Source organism: Eleutherodactylus coqui, chromosome 5, assembly GCF_035609145.1.
Source record: "Eleutherodactylus coqui strain aEleCoq1 chromosome 5, aEleCoq1.hap1, whole genome shotgun sequence".
NCBI lineage: Eukaryota > Metazoa > Chordata > Amphibia > Anura > Eleutherodactylidae > Eleutherodactylus > Eleutherodactylus coqui.
In genome coordinates, this window is record NC_089841.1 from 119,236,078 (window position 1) to 119,254,646 (window position 18,569).

Consider the following 18,569-nt stretch of genomic DNA (forward strand, 5'->3'; position numbering starts at 1 on the left):
GAATTACCTTATTGAATGGCTGAGGCGGTGCTGCTGAACCAATCAGAGCAATTGCTTGCTAGAGGCTGGGTATTTAAGCCCCGTCACCAGCAAGAGATGTTCCGTTGGCATTGAGGACTACACGAATGCTTGCCAGTGCTCCGCGATCCGGCTGGAGGAACCCGAACGGCGCCTACTTGGTGAGCATAAGCCTTACCCCTCCCACCCCGGAAATAGAAAACTGTGCCTCTTTTGGGTATATCCATATGTCCCCTGAAACTCGTTGCATTATCCTGTACTGGTTTGTACCTTTTTTTTTTTTTTTTGTTAAAACAAATTGGATTCATCAATCTCCTTCCCACTCTTGCCTGGATAACACTGTGGTAATTGTTAAGCTAACATGGATACTTGAGGGGGCTGGCTCGCATATGGATTGTGAACTCCTCACCCAAGTAAGTGCCTTTTCATATTTTCTTCTACATACCCACCTGTACACCTGGAGCACTGGGATTTTTGCCAATTGTTTTTCATGCTCGACTGTTCAGCATACTATATGCTCCAGGTGCGGAAAGATTCAAAGAACGTCTTACATGTCTTTATTGCACATCAGAGGCTCTTAATATATTTGATTAACTGCAAGCTTTATACTTTATACCCTCTCTCTTTCTCAACAGTGTCTTTCTTCTTTTATCTGGGCACTGTAATGATTTGGGTTTTCCATTCTATCTATGTTCTTCAGCTTTTTTTTCCTGCTTCTTCCTCCTTTTGCGCACAGATCTCATAAATGAAATAATATTCAATTTCATTGCGCTTACTTAGCAAGCCATTCACCCTAAAATGTCCCTTTTTTGTCATATGTTTTTGAATAAAGCTGGTAGACTAAAATGCTTAACATTGCTGCTCTCACACAGTTGCTTACTCTGCTGTATTAAAGTTTTGAATGGTAAATCTTGCGTTCTTGCTCAGTAACATTGCTACGTAACTTGTCTAGACTTTAGAAGCATGATGACAGCAGTAATGGAACTTGATGGAAGAGATTTTTAGTACTGTGCAAAAGTTTTAGGCAGGTGTGGAAAAAAAATGCAGAGTCAAAATGCTTTAAGAAAATGTCTTAACACTTTTTATAAAAGTGTTGAAAATGGTATTTTTGTCAGTTAACAAAATGCAAAGTGAATAAAGAAAAGAGAAATCTAAATAAATCCAGTATTTGGTGTGACCACTCTTTGCCTTCAAAACAGCATCAGTTCTTCTAGGTACAAATGCATAGACCAAACAGCTGATAGTGGTCATCATTTTCATATGTTGGTTGAAACACCGTTAATAACTGAAACCTAAATTGCTTGTAGAAGGGTGAGGAACAGCCAAACTGTCTTCCACAACCTCACCTTTTGTAGCAGAGTTTAGTGTTACAGGTCATGCATTGTGGCAAAACTGAGAAAAGCAACAAGACACAAGGTAGTTATACTGCATCAGCAATGTCTCCCCCAGGCAAAGACTGCAAATCAGACCAGGGTTTCAAGATGTGCCGCTCAAGCTTTTTTAAGGAAGCCCAAAGAAAGGAGCAATGTTGACGACTAGGGAAGCAGTGGTCGACCAAGAAAACTTAGTGCAGCAGGTGAAAGTCACCATGTTTACTTCCCTTTAAAATCAGAAGATATACAGCAGTATCATCAGATCAGAACTGCCATGAATCAGTGGGACTCAAGTACACCAATCTACTGTTTGGAAGAGTCTGGCCAGAAGTGGTCTTCATGAAAGAATTGCGGCCAAAAAGCCAAAAATACTTTTGATGTAGAAGCAGGGCCAAGAGACTAAACTATGCACAAAAAAATAGGAACTGGGGTGCAGAAAAAATGGCAGCAGGAGCTCTGGACTGAAGTCAAAATTTGAAATACTTGGCTGTAACAGAAGGCATATTGTTCCCTGAAGAGCTGGCGAGCCGTACAATAATGTTTTTGAGCCAACAGTGAAGCATGGTGAATGTTCCTTGGAAGTTTGGCTCTGCATTTAAGCAAATGGAGTTGAGGATTTGGTCAGGATTAATGGTGTTCTTAATTCTGAAAAATATCATGCAATTCCACGAAGAAGGCATCTGTTTGCCTCAAATTTTAGTCTGCAGCAGGACAGCAACCTCAAACGTACAGCCAATGTCATTAAGGATTATCTTCAGCGTAAAGAAGAACAAGAGGTCCTGGAAGTGATATGTCCTTCACAGAGCCCTAATCTCAACATTGAGTCTGTCTGGAATTACATAAAGACAAAGAAGGATTCTGGCTGACCTACCACCACAGAAGATCTGAGGCTCATTCTTCAAGATGCTTGGAACAACCTCCCTGCCAAGTTCCTTCAAAAACTGTGTGCAAGTGTACCAAGAAGAATTGATACTGTTTTCAAGGCAAAGGGTGGTCACACCAAAGATTGATTTCATACAGCTTTTTCTTTTGTTTATTCACGTTGCATTTTGTTAATTGACAAAAACAAAATGTCACTCTCTTCTTTGCTTGCCTAAAACTTTTGGACCATACTGTAGACTTACTCTTGATTTTGTTTCATTTAATCGAGGACGCCATTTAGACCCAAAAGGCTTTTGGTCTCGCTATGCCTACTATGTTTTGTGTATCTCCTTAGTGACAGCCAGTGCTTCGTCCCCCCCCCCCCCCTTCCTTTTTCTTTCTCTTTTACTGACTTTGATAATGGGCGTTTAACCCGCACATTCATCTTTTTAAGAAGGTGGCTTGGCTAACTACTGACAGCCAGGCTCCTACTCTAACCGCCACATTCGGCAAAACCTCAGATCCTGGCAGTGTAACCTTTGACATGCCAAAATCAATAGCGGCATTTAAACAGGGGACGACAGATCCTTCTATCGCCCATCTGCACCCCACAGTGTGATTGCAAGGCATTAATGGGTTCCCATGGCAGCCAGAAGCCTGACAAAGGCCTCTTTGTCTCCCATGGAACTCAGCCTCTTACATAGTCTAATAGGTTGCTGTCAAAGGCTTAGCAAAATGCGCTACATAAGTAATGCAGTGTACTATCTGACCGATGGAACAATCGCATCTTCAAGTTCCCTTGTGGGACTAAAATTGGCATTTAAAAAGTTAAAGCTTGATTATAAAGGGAGAAAACATGCTTTCTTTTCCACCACAAAAACTTTTTAAATGGATAAATTGTCAAAGAAAATGTCAAAGAAGCAACACATAATAGTAATTACTACATTGGGAATGACCCAGGCAATGAAAATATTTAGTTGTTTATCACACGGTGAATGACGTAAAAATAACTTTAAAGTGACGCCAGACTTGCTATTTTCTTTAGTTCATCTATCATAAATTGCAATAAGAAGCAATCCAAGTGACATGTACCTCAAAATAGTACCTATAAAATGTACAACTCTCTCCCCCCCTCCCCCCCCCAAAAAAACAAACCAGGACCTCTATTGTGATATTGTGCAAAAGTAGTAAAAGAAAAAAAACCTATACAAACCTTTTATTGCAATAATTACTGAATGGTGAACGCAATTAAAACAAACCCCAGAAATGATGGCAGAATTTCAGAGAGGGTTTTCCTTCTCCTCCCACAAAAATTAAATAAGTTGTGCAGTACAATATATTTACCCCTGAATGCTGCTAGTTAAATACAACTTGTTCCCGAAAAAAAAACAAGCCCACAAAAAGCTATGTGAACAAGTTATGCCTCTTGCAATGTGATGACGACAGTCGTTTGGTCCTTAAAGGGATTGTCCCACTTCTAGCAGTTTTCAGACAGCTCCAAACAGTGCGCAGTGGCCTGGATTGGTACTGCAGGCTGTGTTCCATTTTATTTGAAAAAAAATTCAGACTGCAGTACCCACCCTGACCACTGCGTAATGTGTGAAGCTGTCTGAAAACAGAGGTGGGACATCCCCTTTTAAAGCAGCAAATAGGTTTGCCATTAAAGGGTTAAACTGCAGATTAGTACAGCTCCCCTGACTTCTTGATTGTTGATCTTGTTTATTCTTGCAGATCTTTAACCTGCACATCCATACTAACAATTCTACTGCTTTTGATTTGTAAATGATAAAACTTTATGAACCACTCAACAAAGAAGCCATTCCGGACTTTTCTCATTAGTTAAAAAGAAATAACATAGGAAATAAAAATCCTGTGTATATTTACAACCATAATTAACTTTAAAGTAGATGGGCTTCAGAACTGCTGTAGCTTGAAGCTACTCTCTAGTACATGATGAACTGGCATGGCTGCGAGCTTGTAATGTACTGTAGATGAAAGCTAAGGGCACCTTCAGCTTTATATTGGTTTGTTTCATGAAGTGATGACTGATATGCCTGCCACAGTCAAATTGATCGCCATTGATCTAATAATTAAAATGTCCCTTACTAATGTCACATGACTGCTTGTTTTTATCAGTGTTATTTATTACCTTAATTTTACCCTGTAAATCCAGATGGGGATGACTTCTTGGCTGTTTGTTATGCTTATGGAGCACTGGATCGCGGTAGCCACTCCATTCACTAGGAAAACTCTGGGTGTGCGTCCTCGTGATCCCCGGAGGTCCCAGCAATTGGACCCCCATCGATCATACATTTATAGGATAGAGGGTTGAATACTTTTGATGGGATAACACACCTTTTAACCCCTTCCTGCTCCAGGGCGTAAGTTTTCGTCCTGGCAGCGGGGTACTTCCCGCAATAGGGCGTAAACTTACATCCTGGGGATAGCGCGAGATCATAAGTGATCTTGCGCTATCTGGCAGTGGGAGCCAGCTGTCACTGATATCCGGCCTCCCGCTGCAACAGCAGGGGTGTATCGTAAATGCGCCCCCTGCTGTTAACCCCTTCCCTGCCGCGATCTATGTAGATTGCCGCATGGGAAGGGTTGACAGAGGGAGTCCTGCAATGCCTTATTACAGCGATCATCGGTGCTATGGTGTAAGCCCCCCAGAGGGACAAAAAAGGTGTGTTAAAGACCTTTTTTTGTGCTTTTACTCATATTGGCATAAAAAGAATTAAAATCCCACATATTTGGTATTGTCTCGTCCATACCGACGTGCACAATAAGTTGCACATGCTTTTTATTCTGCACGGAAAAAAGCGAAAAAAAACTGCTAAAAACCTGAGGCAAAATGCTAAAAAAGTGATCAAAAAAGCTGTATATTCCCCAAATCAAAATTACAGCTCGTCTCGCAAAACGTAAACCCTCATAGAGCTCCGTACATAGAAAAATAAAAAAGTTACAGGACTTTGAATGCAGCGGTTTAGAAAAAAAGTCCAAAAAAAGGGTTTTTATTGCAGAAAAGCGGAAAAACCTAAAAAAAAAAAGTCAGATTTTTGGTATTGTTCCTGCAGAAAAAATGGATTGTGTCATTTATGCTGCATGTTTAAGGCCGCCTGCAGACGGGTGGAAATTCCGCGGCGGGATTTCCCGTGGAATTTCCGCCCCTGGAAGCTGCCATAGGATTGCATTAACAAACGCAATCCTATGCAGACGGCCACGCGAAATGTCGTGCGGCAAACAAATCGCGGCATGCTCTACTGCGAGCCCTGCACAGAAATGTCACTCACCGGCCGCCGGCTCCGCTCTGCGCATGCGCCGGCAGCCGGCACATGAAAGAGCCAGGGGCGCGGGAGCAGGTGAGTGTCACAGCCGAATACGACCCGGCCATCTGCAGATGGCCTTAAGCTGTAAAAAGAAATCAAAACAAAAATCTATGGCAGAATTGATGCATTTACTCTCCCTGTTATAAAATTAATAAAAGTTTTACAATATAGTCTATGTATCCAAAAATGGAACCAATAAAAACTACAGTTCGCCACGCAAAAAAGAAGCCCTTATACAGCTGCGTCAACAGAAAAGTAAAAAAGTTATGACTTTTGAAAAATGGTGATGAAAATCCGCCAAAAATCGTTGCGCCCTTAAGCCCAAAATAGGCCTTAAGGGGTTAAAAAGACAGTCTCCAGGATCTGAAATTTGTCGATAATAGCAATGTCACTTGCCTTTTCCTCCTATTAAAAAAATCGTAATTCCTTTATTTATCAATCAGCATAGCTGTTTGGGGCTTGTTTTTTACAGGACTAGTTGTGTTTTTCAATGGTGCTATTTAATGTACCATATAATGTACTGAAAAACTTTAAAAATATTTTAAGTGGAATAAAATGCCAAGAAAAAAAGAACATCCCGCCATCTTTCGGTGTGACTTGCTACAGCGCACGAACTGCAACTTAATTCTATGGGTCAGTACGATTACTACGATACCAAACTTGTATAGTTTTTTTTTTTTTTTCCTGTACTACTTTTTTTCAAAGACATTTAATTTTTTAAAATAATTTTTGGCGCCATATTCTGCGCGCAATAGCTTTTTTAATTTTTCCATTAATATTTTTTGCGGGACGTCCTATATATTGCATTGGTACCATCTTGGAATGCATACGATGGTTTGATTGCTTTTTTTTAAATTTTATTTTCTTTATTAAGGAAAATTTGCACAGTACATAATAAACTCTTGTAAAAAATAGACTCAATGTTACATGGAGTGCATGCTGTGCTATAACTTACTTAGATATAATAGCATAACATTTTCCTTGTATATTTTTCCCTTGTAAATAACAGTGAACTTTTAACCAATAAACTTGATCCGCCCATGCCGATTGATTGGGCTCTTTGTGAAATAAAGCTCTGCTCTTGCTGTTTGTTAGGTAGACGGGAGTTCAGGGGTATATGTGGCTAGGGGGGAGGGGGGGGGGAGAGAAAAGGGGTACGAGTTTGGGAATTCAATCCGCGGACAAGGTGGAATTGGTATCCAGCCATATATTCCATATTTTTTGGAATGTGTTTGGGCATCCTCTATTTTGGTAGATGATTTTTTCGTAGGAGATTACTGTGTTCACCGACCGAACCCAGCATGAGATCGTGGGAGTTCCTGCCGCCATCCAGTAGGTGGCTATCGTTTTGCGTGTCAGAAATAAGATCTTCTGTAGAAAAATGCGGGTGTAATGCGACCACTCCTCCTCCTCCAGTAGGCCGAATAGGATCGTCTTGGGGTCCATCCCAATATTAAGGGGGGATGGTAATAGTGAATTTGTGAAGGATACAATCTCAGACCAGAATCCGTTTACCAGAGGGCAGTCCGAAATCAGATGCCAAAAATCAGCCTCTGGCTGACGGCATCTGTGACAGGAGTTTGAGGCAGAATTGCCCATTTTATATAGACGGCTGGGTGTGAGGTATGCTTGGTGGATAATATATAGCTGAATCAATTTGTTGTTGACTGCAGGGGAGACTAAGAGATGGGATTTTGATATGTCTGTCCAGTCCTCCGGTGATAAGGACGGGATGGCAGTCTTCCATTTATCATAAGCTGAGGGCGGGTTATGGTCGGTTTTTGCTGAGAGAAGGTGCGTATAGAGCACTGAGATTAGGCCCTTGGGTCCCTGGGATCTGAGAATGCCGATTGTGGGGAATTTGGATATACTTGTGGAGGTAGGTGGGAATTGGGAGTTCAGGGCATGCCTCAGCTGAAAGTATCTAAACAGTTGAAGTTGTGGGGACTGTATTTTTTCCCGTAGTTGGTTAAATGTAAGGAGGCTCCCGTCCGTATAGACGTCTCCCACCGACACCACCCCAAAAGATCTCCAATATTGGGGGTCTGGGACCGACTGCAAGGCCTTAGGGCCGGGATTGTTCCATAAGGGGAGTTCACACATTACTCCTTTGTACTGTTGGATGGCCTTAGCCTCCCTCCACACCTTTAGGGCAAGTTTGTGAAGTGGCAATGTATCAGAGGGATTGGTATGTTCTGGAAATTCTAGGAAGCTTAAAAGGTTGTTACCTTTCACTTGTTTAGCCAGGTACTGGTCAGCGATAGGCATTTCTCGTTCTAGGAACCAGCTCCGGACGTTACGCAGCTGACCGGCTAGGTAATATACATGCAGGTCTGGAAGCGCCATTCCAGCCTGTTCCTTCGGTCTCTGTAGGGTCGAAAGACTAAGCTTTGATCGTGTGGAGTTCCAAATAAAAGATATAATGAGGGAGTTGAGGGCCTGGAAGATGCGTTTGGGTACAATTATTGGCATATGCTGTAGTATGTACAGGCATTTAGGTTGAATGGCCATTTTTATCAGGTTTATGCGGCCTGCTACCGATAGCGGTAATTTAGACCATCGCTCGAGTTTATTTTTGACATTTCCCAGTAGTGGGTCAATATTATCTTTTATAGCGTTATTTGGATTTCGGGACATGTACATTCCTAAATATTTAAATTTGGAGACCACGGCTAGATTATATCTGGCGACGCACGGGTCTGTTATTGGGTTGAGATTTGTGTATACGATTGTGGATTTGGGCCAGTTGACGTGTAAAGCAGATAGGTGGGAAAATTTGTCGATTTGGGACATCGCGTGGGAGAAGGAGGTTATAGGATCCGACAAAAATAGAATTGTATCGTCCGCGTATAAGCCCACTTTACTTTCAAGGCCCGCCCATTTAATGCCATTTACTTCAGGGGTGCTTCTCAACCGAATTGCCATGGCTTCAATGGCTATAGCAAATAAAGCCGGGGACAGTGGGCAGCCCTGACGGGTGCCTCTTGCAAGGCGGAACTCGGTGGATGGGATGCCATTTACTATTACGTTAGCGAGTTTGATTGCTTTTTATTGCATTTTTTCTTGGAGACTGGGTGACCAAAAAAGTGCATTTGTGGTGTTCTCTTTTTTTTTTTTTTTATTTCTGACAACGTTCATTGCGTGGGGTAAATAATGCATCACTTTGATCGTGTTTTACGAACGCGGCGATACCAAATATGTATTTTTGTTTTCGGAGTTAGATTCTTTTACTATATGGCAAAAGGTTTTTTGTTTTTTAACTTTTATTACTTTAAAAAAAATGTTATTATTAGTTAAACTTTATTTATCTGTTTTTAATTTTTTTTTCGGCCCCACAGGGGACCACAGCTTGCGATGCTTTAATTGCTCATGCAGTAGGATGTAATGCCATAGCATTACATCATATTGCAATCTGACAGGCAGTCTATCAAGCCACCCCACGGGGATGGATTGATAGACATTCTGCCAAGACAGCCCTAGGGTCTTTCAGAAGGCGCCCCGGCTGCCATGACATCCGCCTGGCTCCCTGAGATCTCATTGCGGGTGGGCTGTATGGGACCCCCAAACATCGTTCACGGAAATTAAATGCCGCTCTCAGAATTGACATGGGCATTTAAAGGGTTAGCGGCCCCAATCATCCGTTTGGGTTGATCAGAGCTGTTGGTGTCGACTGTAATAAACAGCCATTGCTTGTGCTTTATGAATAAAGATAGCCCCGCGATCTTTGTTTATACATACCCCGACGCTTTAGGACGTAAATGTACATCCTATAGCGGAAAGGGGTTATTGGGGCTGTGTGGTGTCCGTGGATTAATACAGATAGCACATGGCCTCAGATACGCTAGTGTACGAGGGGCCTTAAGCACAATTAAAAAAAAACCAAAACATAAACCGTGCATGACAGAACATGAGTGTTGTGGCTATTTCCAAGTAACCTCTTTACATCAGTTTGTATTTCTGACCTGTTTTTAATTTAATTTCCCATAATAGGATGAAGTTCATGAACGGGATCAGTTTAGTGACTTCCTGCTAACTAAACTGCGAGATCTGATACAGAAGCATCCAACTCTGAAACTTATTCTCTCCAGTGCTGCGTTAGATGTAAACTTGTTCTTGAGATACTTTGAAGGTTGTCCTGTCTTGTATAGTAAGTATATTTCAACAGAAATGATTAGTCAAAATTATGATAATCTGGCATGACTGATGAAAAAAGTGGATTAGAAGCTCGGCAAGGGTCATAAATGATGGAAAGTGAAAATAAATGCCAAAGGTATTAACTGCTAGACCAAGTTCCCTAAAATATCATTTTTATTAGATCTAAATTTAAATTCACTTGCTAAAGATTACAAATTCAGATTGCAGGTTTCCTGAAAAAAAAAAAAAAAAAAGCGCTCATTAGGACAAATCTGTACTCTCATACAGGTGATGTGCCCTATTTCCCAGGGACATGAGTGGAAGATTCAACCTCCCTCCTCAGTATCGGAAACTGCTTGGAATATATGATCACAATCAAGGGCAAAAGATCATATAAAAGATAAAAGGGAAAATCATCATGTGATGCACCCAAATGCAGGTGAAAAAGTGCCCTAAGCCCCTTATGAACAGAGTAGAAGATTCAAACTCCCTCCTCAGCATTCGGGCTTATGCAGACGACCGTATATTGGCCGGGTATTCACGCCGGCCGATATCCGGCGTCTCTCTGCAGGGGGAGGTGGCTGGAAGAGCCGGGAGCAGTGCTCTGAGCTCCTGCCCCCTCTCTGACTCCTCTCCACCCACTCTCCTCCTCCTCCCCACCCCCTCTCCGCCCCTCTGCACGATTTGCAATGAGGAGGCAGGATGGGGGCAGGGCCAAGTTCTGCAAATTAGTTCCGCCCCCGTCCTGCCTCCCCTCATTGAAAATAGGGCAGAGGGGCGGAGAGGGGACGGGAGCTCAGAGCACTGCTCCCGGCTCTTCCAGCCTCCTCCCCCTGCAGAGAGAGACGCCATATATCGGCAGGCGTGAAAACCCAGCCGATATACGGTCGTCTGAATAAGCCCTTAAGGGGATTTCTTAAATAAGCGCTCGTGGCAGAGGGCAAAACGCAGCCCAACTGTGCTAAAAACAGTGCTGTTAGCCTCCCAACATAATTAGCCAGCTCCATGGTGTCGGGGACTGTCGAGGCAAATAGTGTCTTAGTATAGGGGTTAATGCCTTTGCAGCAATATTGTAGTTTTATTTTGGATTCTAAAGTCTTACTAAACACAGTTGTCATTGCTATATTACAGCTGTTGTGCTCAGGACTAGGTACGTGACAGGAGCCGTGGGAACCTAGTTGGAGTTGTGGTTGGTAGTTACTAGAGATGAGCGAACGTACTCGGTAAGGCCGATTTTTCGCAATCGAGCACCGCGATTTTCGAGTACTTCACTACTCGGGTGAAAAGTACTCGGGGGCGCTGTGGGGCGGGGCGTGGCGCGGTGGAGCCGGGGGGTAGCAGCGGGGAACAGGTGGGACCTCTCTCTCTCCCTCTGCAACCCCCCGCTCACCCACAGCGCCCCCGAGTACTTTTCACCCGAGTAGTGAAGTACTCGAAAATCGCGGTGCTCGATTGCGAAATCGGCCTTACCGAGTACGTTCGCTCATCTCTAGTAGTTACTAGTAACTTTCCCATTTGTGATAATCCATATGATTTCAAACGGAACAATGATGCATTTCCTTCATGGTGGCGCTGCTGGTTCCCTCCGAAGACTGCAGCTGATTGCTGGGGTCCCACCTGTGATCAGCTTACTGTCAGAGGAACTTACAATAAAGGAGATTCACCAAAGCTGACCACTCCTTAGAGTTTGAGAAAGATTAGTGAGTTCCTTTCTTGGAGCTATGATTGTGGCCGTATCAATTTTGGCCTTTCTTTTCCAGAAAGAGAGATATCTAAGAAATGGCTAAATAGAATTAACCCCTTAGTGACCACACTTTTTTTTTCTTTTTTCCATTTTCGTTTTTTCTCCCCCCCCCCCCTTTTAAAAAATTGTAACTCCTTTAATTATCCATCGACGTAGCTGTATGGGGCTTGTTTTTTGTAGGACGAGTTGTATTGTTCAATGGTACTATTTAATGTACCATATAATGTACTGAAAAACGTAAAAAAAAATTATAAGTGGAGAGAAATGATTAAAAAAACAACATTCCGACATCTTTCAGTGCGTCTTGTTTCTACGGTGCAAAAACTGCAACAAAAACGACCTCATAACTTTATTCTATTGGTCAGTACGATTACTACCATACCAAACTTGCATAGTTTTTTTTTTTTTTTTTGCTTTACTACTTTTTAAAAAATATATTTAATTTTTTTAAATTATTTTCTTTCCCCATCTTCTGTGCACACTACCTTTTTTTTTTTTTTTCCGTTAATATAATTTTGTGTGGTACGTCCTGCAGTTTCCGTAGGTACTATTTTGGAACACACAGCACTTTTTGATCGCTTTTTATTACATTTTTTTTCTTGGCAACAGTGTGACCAAAAAAGTGCATTTCTGGCATTTTTTCCCTGCAGACCACGGTCACTGTGCGCAGTAAATAAAGCATTACTTTGATAGATCAAACTTTTACGGACCCAGCGATACAAAATATGTATTTTTGTTTTATTATTTAGATTTTTTAAATTCTAAATATGGCAAAAGGGGGGTTTTGTAGACTTTTTTTTATTACTCTTTAAAAAAAAAAAAAAAATCTGTAAAACTTTATTGTTGTTTTTACTTTTTACTTTTTCTTTCAGTCCTCCTGGGGGGACCACAACTAGCGGAGCTTAGATCGCTTATGCAGTATGATGTAATGCTATAGCATTACATCACTTCATTCTGACAGGCAGCCTATCAAACCACCCCAAAGGGATGGCTTGATAGGCATTCTGCCATGACAGCCCTCGGGTTTTTCAGAAGGACCCCGGCTGCCATGACACCCGCACGGCTCCCTTAATCTCAGATCTGACAGCGGCATTTAAAGGGTTAACAGTCCCGATCGGCCCAGCGGCCGAACTGGGCTGTTGCCCCCAGATGTCAGCTGTAATAAACGGCTGACACCTGCGATGCATGGAAGGAGATAGCAGCGTTATCTCCCTCCATACACGTCCTGCAACGGCAGGACGTAAAAAGTCTACTACTTGGTCACTAAGGGGTTAAAGAGCTCGTTCCTAAAACTAGTTCAGTCTGTTTTGCGGAGAGTGAAAAAACGAACAAGTGTTGTACATTGTGTTGTTGTAGTTCTACATATTGTATACGTAGACCCTATATATGTAGACTGCAAAAACAAGATCTGAACTTTGCAGGGTGTCTATTATTGAGGTCTAGAGTTTCTATTTTAAAGGCGTGGTCTGACTTAATTCTTTTTTTTTAACAAATGGGTTGCCCATTATAGAAAATAAATGTACGCTCTCCTCTCGGCTGCCCACATCTCCTCCCGCGCTAACAGCTTCAGGTCTTACCTGTGATGTGAGGTTTACAGGCTGCAGCAGCTTGTGAACTCAACGTCACGTGCTCCTGCAGCCAATGATGGACCTGGGGTGCTGACATCTATGGTTGACTACAGCAGCCTGTGACGTCTCCTACACCGGCTAAATGTAAACACTGTCCTTGCACAGAACAGAGCTGTGGAACAGTAGATGTAGGCGACTGGAGAGGTAAGCATATGCTTTTTTATTATTTTCTATGGGCAACTCGTTAACTTTTTTTTTTTTGTGTGTTAATTAAAAAAAAGTCTGACAGCCCATTTAACAAAACAAGGCAAGTTCGTGGACTGAACTTGTTTTTGAGCAGATTGTCCATTTTATATCATAATAGTCTCCAAACTGAAGATCATAGTAGTTTATACTTCATCGGAATGTGGACTGCATTTGTTTTCACAGTGATTGCAGATAAAGCTGCATTTTCCCTATTGCAGAGAAATAATTTTTTTCTCCTTTTTGATAGATTAGCCTACAAGCAAAGAAAGTGTCTGTAGATGTAACCTATTTTCAGCACTTTGGACTGAACTTATTCCTGCAGTCTTATGTTTAGCGCCAAAAAGGGATCATATTGCATTCTTAGGATGAATGTTTTTAACTTCATTTCTAAAAAAAAGTGTTTTTCATTATTTTGAAGTAATACCTATTGTTACATTTGTAATTTTTATTTTTATTTATTTAAGTACAAGGACGACCTTTTGAAGTAAAAGAAATGTTTTTAGAAGATATTTTAAGAACTACAGGCTACACTAACAAGGATATGCTCAAATACAAGAAAGAGAAACAGTGTGGTAAGTTCAGTAACTTGAGCTTAGATTTATACCCATTAACCCCCTTCAGTGCCAGGTTTATTACTACTCGCCTCGCATGGCAGGTTTTATTAAATGAGTCAACAATGCAATTTAACCACTTAAGTGACTAATTTTTTATTAGCAATTTAAATTCCATGATTTTTTTCTGAACTTGGGGGTATAATGTTTTAAAAAATATTTAGTATAGTTTAGGAGATATGATACTACAGCCGCCGGCCCCATTGAAAGCAATGAGATGCAGGTAACCCCAGCAGGGATTTTTGGCGAAGGGCTTGGAATATAATCCCTTCCCTGAAAATCCTCCCTAGTTTGTGTAAAAAATATACATACTCACCTCTCCGTCTCTGTCTTGGTCCGGCAGGTCTTGCTGCTTGTCTCCCTGCGCTGCTCTGAAGATCTTTCAGCTGGCATGGGGTTTAAAATCCCCACCGGCTGAAAGTGCTGTATCTGATTGGCTGAGCGCTTAGCCATTCATTTAATGACAGCTGAGTGCTCCCTGTGAAAGGTTACAGTGCTCAGCCAATCACAGACAGAGCTCGGCTATTAATTGAATTCAATCAATCAGACACAGCGCTTTTCGGCAGGCGGGGATTTTAAATCCCCAACGTCTGAAAGAACTTCAGTACAGAGTCGGGATACCAAGTGGCAAGACCCGCCGGACCCCAACAGCGGCGGAGAGGTGAGTATGTATATATTTTTTTGTATTTTTAACACACGTTTGGGATGATTTTCGGGGAAGGGCTTATAGTTCAGCAGTGGATGACTATATCGCCCATTGATTTCAATGGGGCCCGAGCCGTTCTCGCGCGTAGCATGGCATGCGTCGGAGACCAATTTAAATTTTTTTCTCCCGAACGCATGCCTGACGACGCAAGTATTTGAAAGTACTGAACTACTTTGACAATTGGTATTATGGCAGGGAACTCTCCGGGGCTTCCGGCGCTGAGTATGCAGTAAAAAACCCAGAAGATTTCAGATGACAGTTTAGTGCTCTGCATATTTTCAGCACTAGAGCTGTCCACGAAAATCTTCCGGAGTTTAACTGTATGGTCAGTGCAGCAAGCCCCGTGTGGTGTTCTAAAATGTTTTACAAAACAATGTGTGTGTTGTGTTACCAGAGGAAAAACAAAAGACAACCCTATCTGAATGGCATTCAGTAAAAGAGAACATCATAAAGAGCGACACCCAGAGACAAAGAAACATTACCAACGTCACGGAGGACTACGATTTGCTGGATGATGGAGGGGACACTGTATTCAGTCAGCTGGTATGGTGCAACTCTTTTCTTAGGCAGCCTGAATAAAACTGGGTCATCTTTTATAAATTCTGTTTACGTGTGTGTACTTTTCCTGTTTTCTGTGTTGATGGAAGTTTTCAAATTATTTTTCTAACACCGTGTCATTTTTACGTGCAACATTCTGCATGTTTTTTATTTTATCTTTACGTTGGTCGGAGTTACATTTTTCTGATGCAGAGCTCCAAATTCCCTGCGTAGCCTTGGATCTACATGGTAAAATATGGCCACTACTGGGGAGGTTACAGTAGGATTTAATGGCATACTATTATTGAGTTCAGTGTAGAAAAAGTATACAGCAAGCTCCTAAGTGCTCCCTAGTAGTGGCTGGATTTTACAATGTAACTATTAATATGCTGGAGACTTGGAGCTCTTTAGCAGAAAAATAGAGGGCTTACTACGACTACCTCATGTCCTGGAGAAACAAAAATGGCCGCACCGCTCCTCTGACTACCTGATGCACATTGTACATTAGTATGCATCATCAGTCTAAGACTAATTTGATTGGCCAGTGCTGCCCATGTGAGAGCAGTAAGTAGTGTCCAATACTAGCGATTCATACTAGGTAATCAGAGAAGCGGTGCGGCCATTGTTGTTTCTTCAGGACCTGAGGGCTGTGTTAACTTAAAAAAGCTAAATAATGTTCAAGGGTGGGCTTTCACTTTCTCTCAATACTATCTGCTGAAGCACGTGTAAACTTGTTCTATTAACCCTTTCCAATCCATTGTCTGACGTCTAAAGACATTCTGATTGAAGGCTGTACAGCTCCGATGTCGGAAGACGTCCGGCAGGGTATTCTTACTGTAGATTACTAGCCGCTCTATTGTCGGGGGCCTCTCCAGCGTGTCACATACTGCAGTCCTGGCTCTAGCCAGCAGATGGTGCCATTGTGTAATGGCAGAAAGAGAAACCCCCCTAGGAAACCCCAAATTCAAAATTGGATTGCAAAGAGTTAATTGTAAACTGTAATACCAACCAAAACATTAGTTTCAGACAGCACATGCACAGAAATAAAGGTAACAGTTCTTTGCATATCTTTAATGTATAGTACGTGTACAATTTGTTGAGATGACAGGTAGCACATGTAATTTGCCTGACATTGTCCTTAAATATGCTGATTTATATAGACAATATTACACAGTTTAAGGGAACGGGTGCTTGATGCAGACTGAGAGCCCCATTGAAGGTAGAACAAGAGAGATACCCTTTGGCTCATAACTCTGAGATTTCCATATCTCATATACTGTATACCGAGTCTGAGCAATGTTTTATTCTGATGTATATTAGTTAAAGGGGTTGTCCCGCGGCAGCAAGTGGGGTTATACACTTCTGTATGGCCATATTAATGCACTTTGTAATATACATCGTGCATTCAATATGAGCCATACAGAAGTTATACACTTACCCCTCCGGTGCTGGCGTCCCCATCTCCATGGCGCCGACTAAAGCTGCCTTCTCCCTTGATTAGACGCGCTTGCGCTGTCCGGTTTTCTGTTCTGTTGAATGGGGCCGCTCCGGCGTGCTCACGCCGGAGAGCTGGTCTGTGCATGCGCAGAAGACCTGTGCGGCGCGAGCACGCCGGAGCTGCCCCATTCAACAGAACAGAAGACCAGACAGCGCAAGCGCGTCTAATGGAAGGAGAAGACAGCGTTAGTTGGCGCCATGGAGACAGGGACGCCAGCACCGGAGGGGGTAAGTGTATAACTTCTGTATGGCTCATATTTAATGCACGATGTATATTACAAAGTGCATTAATATGGCCATACAGAAGTGTATAACCCCACTTGCTGCCACGGGACAACCCCTTTAACATTGCTTTACAATAAAAAGCATACATATAGCAACCTGCAAACTTTTGACTACTGCTTTCTGTCTCCGTGTTTTAAGACTGAGAAGGATGTGAATTGTCTGGAGCCCTGGCTGATAAAGGAAATGGACTCTTGTCTCTCTGATATTTGGCTTCACAGAGAAATAGATGCTTTTGCTCAACTCTTTCAATTGATACTGACAGAAAATGTCAGTGGTAAGTTTCCATCTTGTTGGAAAAATATTAATATTGGCAGTCAGTTTTGTGCATTTTTTTTTACTTCCCTTTCCTTTCTTTTTTGTGCATTGAGAGTCCTCCATTATATATATATATATATATATATATATATATATATATATATATATATATATATTATATGTGTGTGTATATATATATATATATATATATATATATATGTGTGTGTGTATATATTATTATTATTATTATTATTTATATAAAATTTCTGTGTTTTGGGATCAGTCCTGCAATTAAGGCTCTGTCTCGCCTATATCGTACGGTCTATACATGGAAGATTTGTGGCAGGAGTATTTCTCGACATATACCTCTAGCATATGCTACTGTATAGCCATACAGGGACATATGTTGGCCACAATGCAAGATCAAGTGTACTGTGCAATGTTTTTTTGCCAGATCCACTGCATAGAATAGGGTTGTCTGCTACGAGTCCCTATAAAAAAAAAAACCGGTAAGCCAGTGTATGCCACCCCAATGGATGCTCTTCTGGTGCGTCCACTGAGCAAGTTCTCCTGAATGTGTTTGGGTTTACTTCTTTTAGCCTTTCTATTATAATCTGTCCCACAAGCTTATATGGCCAGATTGGGTTAAAAGGCACTGTAGCACTGATTTTGTTAGCGATTATTTAGTTCCATTAGTGGAGCAGGGGTCAGTGATGCACACTGCCGCTTTGTTCAGACAAGGGACTGGAGGAGCCCTTTTCTCGTGGTTGTAATCTCTGTAGATGGATGCAAAGTTCTGATTTAAGGAAAAACTAATTGATTTGGGTATTGTGGGGTGAGTTTTATTCCTTTCTAAGTGAAAATATCATTGTCAGAAAGGTAACAATTATCATTTTGCCTCGGTTTATAAAATTGACAGTGCTCGAACTGGTCCATTGTGGTCCAGCCTACAGTTATACATACAATTTCCTGTGGTCCAAGAGAGACATTTAGGCTGGGTTCACACAGGGCGGATTCCCGGCGGAAATCTCGCGGTTTGGCCGCAGCGAAAAACCGTGAGATTTCTGTCCGGAGAAGCGCTGCTTCAAACCCGTGGCACTTAGCCGCTGGTTTTGAAGTGGCCTGGCCGCTCGCTCTTCCGCTGCGGCCGGCGCTCCCATAGAGGAGAGCACGGCCACAGCGGAAGAAGAAAAAAAATGAACACGCTGCGGCCGGCGAATCAGCACCGCAGTGCTGGCTTTGCCGCGGCGGATTTGCCGTCCCGTGTGGATGAGATTTCTGAGAAATCTCGTCCAAATGGCTGGCTAATCCCAGGATTAGCGGCCGCAGGCGGACGTGCCGCGGTGAAATTCCAGACGGAATTTTTGCGGCAAATCCGCCCCGTATGAACCCAGCTTTAAGTGTAACT

General features: G+C 42.2%; 1 protein-coding gene across 2 annotated transcripts in view; it reads left to right on the forward strand.

Moving 5' to 3' along the window:
• Positions 1-18,569, forward strand: part of YTHDC2 (YTH N6-methyladenosine RNA binding protein C2) — an 88,036-nt gene that overhangs the window by 15,540 nt on the left and 53,927 nt on the right. For both annotated transcript variants that reach the window (XM_066603075.1, XM_066603076.1), the window contains exons 9-12: positions 9,569-9,725; positions 13,735-13,842; positions 14,982-15,130; positions 17,045-17,180. In XM_066603075.1, the coding sequence (XP_066459172.1) occupies positions 9,569-9,725; positions 13,735-13,842; positions 14,982-15,130; positions 17,045-17,180 (550 nt within the window). The remainder of the gene's footprint in view (positions 1-9,568; positions 9,726-13,734; positions 13,843-14,981; positions 15,131-17,044; positions 17,181-18,569) is intronic.